The sequence below is a fragment of the Notothenia coriiceps genome, unplaced genomic scaffold (genome assembly GCF_000735185.1).
Source record: "Notothenia coriiceps isolate Sejong01 unplaced genomic scaffold, NC01 NC01_scaffold00015185, whole genome shotgun sequence".
NCBI classification, from domain to species: domain Eukaryota; kingdom Metazoa; phylum Chordata; class Actinopteri; order Perciformes; family Nototheniidae; genus Notothenia; species Notothenia coriiceps.
In genome coordinates this window covers 1-8696 of record NW_011347886.1, presented here as the reverse complement: position 1 = coordinate 8696, position 8696 = coordinate 1, and the positions used below count along the sequence as shown (strand labels likewise).

Sequence of the window (8696 nt, the reverse complement as noted above, 5' to 3'; positions counted from 1 at the left end):
TAGTTTGAATGACTTTGTATACTGCAGGGTAGCTTGTGAATTTACTCCAGGTGGAACTAAAGTCTGATTTAAGTGTTGATTACATTTCACATAATTAATCCAAATCTGTAAAGTTACTAAAGGTTTTAAATACATGTAGTGGAGTAAAAGTGGCTACGCTTTAAACTCTAAAATATAGTCACAGAAAGACAGACAGACAGACATCGAGATAGAAAGACATCGAGACAGACATATACATAGAAAGACAGACATACGGACAGACTTGTACTTGTATGTATGAATATAATAATATACGTATATTTGTAACGCAGTCTAAAGGCAAAGACGTAGAACCTTTATTTTGAAGAGTACAACGCAAGCATAGGGCACCCTAGCCAATCAGAAGCAAGGAGGCGCTGGAGACACACCCACTTATGGAAACGAAACATTGAGTGGTATACTTGTTTTAACAGTAAGAACAGAAAAACGAAAAAACGAGCTGAATTTCCGTTTTCTCATTTTGGGGCAAAATTGAAAAACAAAAAAAAGACCCGTTTCTGCTTTTTTTTTTGTTTCAATTAAAAGGAAAAAACAAACGGTTAAAACGTACCTTCGTCATGCAGCTCTCCCCTACATAAGACGCCTTTCATTTAAAAAAGTATCGGTATCGGCGATACTGGCCCTGAAATACTTGGTATCGGATCGAATCCAGATTTTGTGGTATCGCCCACCCCTACTCGCATGCTCTTACTCTCTGCCAGAAAATGTGCTGCCACAGCGTTTGGAGGCAGGACCAAACCATTACATGTAAATAGAGAGGGGTGTACAGAGGCTTTGGATAATTAACTTTTGGAAGAAAAAAAGAGAAATTAATCGTTAGTTTATTGAGTATATTATCAATATAATGTTATATTAATGTTAATTATTGATGATTGATGAAAGGTTACTAAAACATGTTTTCTTAATGTTCTAAAAATGTTTGAGGCCCCTGTCAGTCACGGGCCCTTAGAATCGTCCTAACTTTTCACCCCCTTACGGTGCCCCTGTTGGTAGCACATGTCTTCCGAGTCACTTGCTTCAGAAGCTAGGCAATAATCCTTCCTGGCATTCGGAAAACGAAGAGTGGAACAGGCTAGCAAGTGTGCAGGTGTGCGTCATATGAGAGGATCCGCCTTACATTTTCCGCCACAGATTTGGGGAAATTGGTCCGTGCGCAAAGCATTGTGGGGATTTTAAGGACGCGAAGTCCACCCATGTGCAGCCTCGAAATTACCCCCAAACCAAGGACGCGGCCTCGGTGGAATTCCAAGTATGCTGGGCGAAACTCAATGACGTAGCATCCTTGAAATATTGGCTTGGAAGCCAGTTTCCTGGAGATTGAGAAACGGCCACAGTGTGTGTAAAAAGACGATCCAGAGGCAGAGATTTGAGACCCGCAAGCACATTTTTGGTTGACACATACACAATTGATTCACAAATGCCTGATCGAAAGTTGTAAATGTTATTTAAAAGATATTCACAGATCTTTTTTTTATTTGTAAAAAATATTTAGCGTATTTGCAGATCCGTTTTACATTTGCAAATTTATTTGTGGGTTTGCAAATCTTTTAAATGCATTTGTGGATGGTGTTTTACATTTACAAATCATATTTTACGCACAAATTATTTTTATGTTCAAACTAATAATTATGAGACAAATCTAGGCCCATAGAAATGTAAGTGATGTGACACATTGTAGGGCGTGACCACTCAGAGATTGTGTCGGCGGCTGCTGGATTGCTGGAGGCTTAAATGCACTTACATGTTCAATGATGCCTTTTCACTGGATACACAACACTGCAGCAGACTCATCATGCCCCACCGATACTTTCAGTGATAAACCTGTCTCTGTTCGCCCTGGAATTATTTTTTGAGTGCATTTAAAGCAACAAAGATGTGCTCAATCCTTGGCAAAGCCAGGTAGCTTTCCCTTCTTTCTTTCGTTTTTTATGGAGCACAGTAAAAAAAAAAGCATATTAACACCTTAAAGTTAAGGGGAATGGACAGGAAGAAAGAATTTTACATTTGCTTCTATTTTGTTTCAGAAACAGATACTTTGTGCTGGATATGAGAGGACAGATCTGTTGTCGGTGTTTTTCTTTATTCCCCAGCCACTCTTTTGGCCTCGTGAATGTCTCATTTGCACCTGATTCCGTTGTTTTTGTTCTATTCTATGTGGAATATTTACATTATCCGCAAATTCGGTTTACAGTGAACGCAACCTCAATCTGTACGCTTGTGACGTAGGACTTGACGTATGACGCAAATACGTAACACGTTTGGGTCCAGGAGCGCCATTGAAAGTTTTCAAAGGGTTGGACATGTTTATGTTTTATATGTGATATTTAGTTCAAGTCTTCAGACTGCAAATGCTGCTGTGGCTGCACACTTCCGGCCAGTTCCGTTGTTTAATTCGCGCTCATACATATAGCGTTACTGCAGTTGTAATGCTCTGTTTAGCCGTCACCGTAGCAACAAGCTAACGGTGTTAGCAGCACTACTTACGTTCCATTCATTGGCGGTAGCTAGCTCCAGCGTTATTGTCCCAGCTAACGCTGTGTTGAAACTTAAGGCAGACACAGGTCTGCCTTGGGCACCAGTGCGTAGCATAGCAGCGGCTCTCACGTGATTAGTGCTCACTCTGCTTCTTTTGTTTCAGCCCCCTCTGCTCAACCTGACCCATCATGTTCCGTCCCAAACCCACTCTGAAGGACCGACAGCACTTGTACAAGCTGATCATCAGCCAGCTGCTCTATGACGGATACACGAGCATCGCCAACAATCTGGTCAATGAGGTGAAGCCTCAGAACGTGGTGTCGCCCTCTGAGCAGCTGATGCAGCTGGCTAAAACAGGTAACATTGTCTCCTTGGTGTCTGACTGGTGTAATGGTCAACATCAAGAGCCCCTGATTGTTCATTATCCAACCTTTTTCAGGGATGGAGAATGATGACAGTGCAGTCCAGTATGCTATTGGGCGCTCAGATACAGTGGCGCCTGGTGTGGGGATTGATCTGGAATTTGATGCTGATGTCCAGACAATGTCTCCAGAAGCATCAGAGTATGAGACCTGCTACGTAACATCGCATAAAGGTCCCTGTCGCGTGGCTTCATACAGCCGCGATGGCCAGCTGATTGCCACTGGCTCTGCTGATGCTTCCATCAAGATCCTGGATACTGAACGCATGCTGGCCAAGAGTGCTATGCCTATTGAGGTGAGGCAGACCTGACATGAGAGTACACTGCAGGGTTTTTATCCAGCTGCTTATGTTAACTGTTTCTGTGTGTCTTAATGTCTGTGTGTCAGGTGATGATGAATGAGACGGCGCAGCAAAATATGGAGAATCACCCTGTGATACGAACACTGTATGACCACGTGGATGAAGTAACCTGCCTCGCCTTCCATCCGACTGAACAGATTTTGGCTTCTGGATCAAGAGATTACACCCTCAAACTGTTTGACTACTCCAAGCCCTCCGCAAAAAGAGCATTTAAATACATACAGGTCAGATTTTGTTGGTTCAACTATTTGGGTTTCAAATGTAATGAACCACTTGTCTTTGTTTTGGTAAATCAGGACCAAAACCTCTCGCCACCTGAAGAGTTTCTTCCCCTCTGCTACCAGCCTCATAAACAAGGCCCGGCCCCCCCCACTGACACTTTTCCTCAGCCACAACGCAGACTTTGTTTGCAACAATGTTTTCTTTTTCTTTTTTTGTATTACTGCCAATTTTTATTTTTATTTATTTTATTCCATTGCCATGTAAATACTGTTATATTTTGCTATATTTTTTATTATTTTTAATAATTTTCTAGTTCTCTAGCTGTGTTTTTAATTCTTGTTTTACTTTTATATATGCACCATGACACCAAGTCAAATTCCTCGCACGTGTAAACCTACCTGGTGATAAACCTGATTCTGAAATGAAAGTGGAGATGCAAAGTTGCATAGTAATGACGAAGCTGATGTCAACAAGGCTAGGAATTTGCAACAGTTCAATTCACGCCGACTGCTATAAATCAGTTGTAATCCGATCATCTCTCCATCTTTTTCGCAACAGGAAGCAGAAATGCTGCGTTCAATCTCCTTCCATCCATCTGGTGATTTCCTGCTGGTTGGAACGCAGCACCCCACACTCCGCCTTTACGACGTCAACACCTTCCAGTGCTTTGTCTCCTGCAACCCGCTGGACCAGCACACAGACACCATCAGTGGCGTCAGCTACAACCCCAGCGCCAACACCTACGTCTCCTGCAGCAAGGACGGCAGCATCAAGCTTTGGGATGGCGTCTCCAACCGCTGCGTCACCACTTTCGAGAAGGCCCACGATGGAGCCGAGGTCTGCTCCGCCATCTTCTCCAAGAACTCCAAGTACATCATGTCCAGTGGCAAAGACTCCGTGGTGAAACTGTGGGAGATCTCCACAGGCCGGACGCTGGTCAAATACACAGGTAAGGCTCAGATATACTCTCAACAGTCTGCCTTGTCTTTGCTCATATTCCATTTACCTTAAATCGTTGAAACAAAAATATTGTTGACATATTTACTGTCCATTCCGCCTATAGTTAACTTAATGTGTGAGTTTGTGTCACTGACTACGGGCTGTACGCTCCATGTACACTTTTAATAGATTGTTTATTAGACTAAATCGAAAATGACAGAAATTAGAAAACCACTTGCACCTCCAGAACGTCCTCCTTGCGGCGAGGAGATGGACTCGCATACCCCTTTTCCACCAAATCTGTTCCGTTCTATTTTGGTGCTAATGGCTCGTTAGTGCAGTCTATATAGCATTTGTTTCTGTACTCTGTAACTCCCTAACATTCGGTTAAAAATGTTAAGTATCAAACGACCTACAACAAGCAGATGCAAGGATTATTTTTACAGCAGGGTGTCCGTGGGGTCTTAAAAAGTGTTAAAAGTTGATAAATCAATTTAGTGAAAATTAAGGCTATTAAAAAAGTATTAAACGGCATTTTCCAAGGTATTAAGAAGGTCCACAGCAACAAAAACATGAAACACCCTTTAATTGACTGAAACGACATGTCGGGAAACCCCCTCAAGGCGGCCCCATGCATAGCGCGCCGTAAAAATGGTGCTTCTTATTTTAAGTTTTGTTGCCTTGCTCCGCTCTGTGGGGGGGGGGTGGAGAGTCTGTCGATGGGGATCAAAGCTGTCCGGTCCCACATGCTAAGTGCTAGCCAGAAAGCCGCGGCATTTAAGTCCCGACTCTCCCGATGGCCAATCCGTGCCTCCCCTGACTGGACGTCGCTGACACACACCGCTGCAGTGCAGACTCTGCACGGAGGAGCCGCGAAGGAACAGCGGAGTCCGGGCGTTGCTGCTCCTCCAAGGAAGAGACACATGTTCACTAAGCCAAACTATGTCCGGTCACAGAGATCTGCTATTTTAAAGTAAAGTCAACACATATCGACCCTAAATATAGTCTATATTAAGAACGAGAAAAGTCTTAACATATATCGTTTTTTGTAAACATATGACAAATGTGTGAGGGTGATGACGTCAGAGCATCGTCCTATGTGCCAGGGCTTAGCCCCGGACAGCCCCAGCCCAATTTAACCCCTGGGTATTTGTGAGGGAGCTCCTATATGGCATTACCCCGCTGAAGCTCACCAAAGTTTAATATATTTCATAGTTCAAAGTTTTGATAATTGTTTTGTTTATTGGTCAAATACTGGTTTCTAATGGTTTCTGAGGAGTTTTACTGGAATGAAAGAGTACAGAAGCAACAAAGCAGCATACTGCATTAAACCTGACCTTCACAGAGAGGTTGAAGTTCATGTGGAGAGGAGGCTTCAGTAGTCTGTCTGCACTCTGTTTAGTTGTGCTATCTTACAATCAATATAGTAAATGTGAGGTAAAGTGTGTCGCCAATGTAACCGGTTAGAACTCGAAGTTGCGCTGAGGTCTTAAGATGTATGGAAAGGGTCTTAAATTTGACTTCAGGATTCCTGCATATACCCTGTACAGTCACTTGATCCCTTACATTCAATCTGCATAACTTTTAGCCCGTGTCAGCCATCTAAATATTGTGTTTTCAACACTCTTGCTCTTGTAACAAAGAGGTTTCATATGTTTAGTGGTACTACAAAGTGTGTTGAGTCGAGAACAATCACAAATGATAGCTGCTGCTCAGATTTGAGTCCAGCTCTAGACATGTTGAGGTGGCAAAGAAGAAGGAGGAGGAGAAGGAAGAGCAACATATTTAAAGTCATACGCCCTTCAATAGACACAGCACAATGCCAGTGTACTTCCCCTAGAATTACATCCCTACATCTAGAGGTAGAGCTTTCTCTAATTCATTTTATACCGATTCATAAGAGAAAAACATTAGCATGCTTAATTTCCATTAAATGCAACAACTTTCATCCGAAAAAAAAAATACAGTTTTGAAATGTCCCACACTACGTTCACCATGAGATCATTTAAACCATTAACATAAAATATATGGATTTAGCTGGGGGTTTTAGCAGCTATCTACAGATAAGGTATGTTTTGGTTGTATAACCCTAAGTTGTCAAAAACACTGTTACCTGTTTGACAGAGAGAATAAAATACACAGTTTAACAAGACAATGGCATTCTAATTAATTTACGTCACATTGAAATGACTTCTCCAAGGAAAGGATTTCTCATTTCAATAAATGCTTGTTTCCCCAAGCCCCCTTTCCTCAAGCCTCTCCCTCGCCTCCTCCAGTCGCATTTCAAAAGGGGTCAAGTGTAGGACCAGGGGAGGACCTAAGTAACGCCACGTTGACAGCTCGCGTTAGACAGCAACAACCTGTCACTCAAAGGCTGCACACTCAATTACGCAAAACTTTAGGCATTAACATAATTTTACAGTTTTTAAGGTTAAAAATCCCCCCGTGCATTAACAGGGAAATTAGCTACAGACCGAAATAGTTTTCGCAGCAGGCTGTAAAGGGTGTATTTCTGCTGTAAAGTGGGACAGATGAACAGGGGTTGACACTCACTGGGAGCCTCGAGTGTTCACTCGGGGAAAGCAACTGCAGTAGTATGCTTTGCTCAGTATGGTGGGTATGAAAATATACCAATGTTAGCACGTCTTTGCAGGGTTGATATTAAAATGAGTTAAGCTATGAACAAATCAGCTGATGGAGCTCTGATTCGATATGCACTGTGTGTTGCAGGCGCGGGGCTGAGTGGGCGGCAGATGCACCGGACGCAGGGCGTGTTCAACCACACGGAGGACTACGTGCTGCTGCCAGACGAGCGCACCATCAGCCTGTGCTGCTGGGACTCGCGCACAGCCGAGAGGAAGAACCTGCTGTCTCTGGGACACAACAACATCGTGCGGTGCATCGTGCACTCGCCCACCAACCCTGGCTTCATGACCTGCAGCGACGATTTCAGGGCCCGCTTTTGGTACCGCCGCACCACCACGGACTGAGACGCAACCCCCCCACTCTGTGAGGAGCGCACACTGTGCTGAGAGCACACTGTGCTGAGAGCTTGTTCTAATCATTTGTATTTCATCTTTTGTGGGACAGTACTTGAGGAAAGAAGGAATTGAGTTGTCACTTCTCTGGAAGTTTTTGTCATATTTGATTTTGTGTGTTTTAGTTGACAGCAAAGTTGTCGCTTGTCTAGTCCACTTTCATAATTTGTCTTGCCTTTGTTGTTTTTCAGATTTTTAATAAACAATTAAAAAGAAGAAGCTTCTTTTGTGTATTTAATGGTGAAAAGCCCCCTTTAGAACAGATAACCACAGCTATAGTCATATCCTGTAGATATGTTAAGACTACAGGGAGCACACACACACTAATAATTGTAGATAAACATATTTTATAAGCCTATAGACCAGGGGTGCCCAATACGTTGATCGACTGGTCGATCGCAAAGGTAGTGTGGGTAGATCGCATGGCATTGAAAAAGAAATAATAAAAAGAAAATATATATATATATATTGTTTTATTTTTTTAAAGTTAGCCTATCATCCATCCTTACTATGGCATTTGCCACTTGATTGACGCACAGGTAAGCCAGTCTGAGTTGTATTGTGCCATACGGGTTCATGCAGTTATGAGGGGGCCTCATCTGAAGTGCAAATGCTGCACACTGTTATGCGCTTATGTGGCGAAATTAGTGTAAGCGCCACAGTTTATCTGCCGTTTAGTAACACATATGCAGCCTGTACTTTTTAACAGAGTTTATATATTTGTGATCATACTGTGTGACCTGCTTGTATGTACTTACACAATAGGTGTTAGGGTGGTTATTGTGTTTTTGACTAGACTAACGGTGTGTAATCGTGCCATACTTTGAAAAGTGTCAAATGTTCAGTACCAACTTTACGAAAATATAATTGTGCAAATATGAATACATTCCAAATATTAAGCATACTATCCTGCCCAGTAGTTCAACACTTTTAATCTCAATCAGATCCGATCAGATTTTGAAATCCCATTGTTTGTGTTCCAGGATCAGACAACTCGGACAGATTTTGTCCCTGGAGTTCAAAGCAATTCAGGATAGGATCACCCTGATTCAGATTCAGACTTTTCAATATGACTAGATCCTGAATATCAGTGCTTTAATCCTACCGATCTCCATCTAGTGGACATGAAAAATAATACAAGGAAGACAAGAGACCACATTGCAGAGACATCTATAATGTTTAATTATATTTTTAAATACA

At 42.5% G+C, this 8696-nt stretch overlaps 1 protein-coding gene across 1 annotated transcript; it reads left to right on the top strand.

Annotated features, from left to right (window-relative positions):
* The first annotated feature begins 2248 nt into the window (after positions 1-2248).
* cstf1 (cleavage stimulation factor, 3' pre-RNA, subunit 1) lies at positions 2249-7716 on the top strand. The gene is made up of 6 exons (XM_010775044.1): positions 2249-2332; positions 2678-2871; positions 2954-3231; positions 3324-3521; positions 4078-4468; positions 7189-7716. The coding sequence occupies exons 2-6, from the start codon at positions 2703-2705 to the stop codon at positions 7446-7448; spliced, it is 1296 nt and encodes a 431-aa protein (XP_010773346.1). The 5' UTR covers positions 2249-2332; positions 2678-2702; the 3' UTR covers positions 7449-7716.
* The last annotated feature ends 980 nt before the right edge of the window (positions 7717-8696 follow it).

Coding starts and splice junctions, on each gene's coding strand:
- cstf1 (XM_010775044.1), top strand. CDS start 2,703: ATGTTCCGTCCCAAACCCACTCTGAAGGACCGACAGCACTTGTACAAG. Junction 2,872..2,953: donor GATGCAGCTGGCTAAAACAG/GTAACATTGTCT, acceptor AACCTTTTTCAG/GGATGGAGAATGATGACAGT. Junction 3,522..4,077: donor GAGCATTTAAATACATACAG/GTCAGATTTTGT, acceptor TTTTCGCAACAG/GAAGCAGAAATGCTGCGTTC.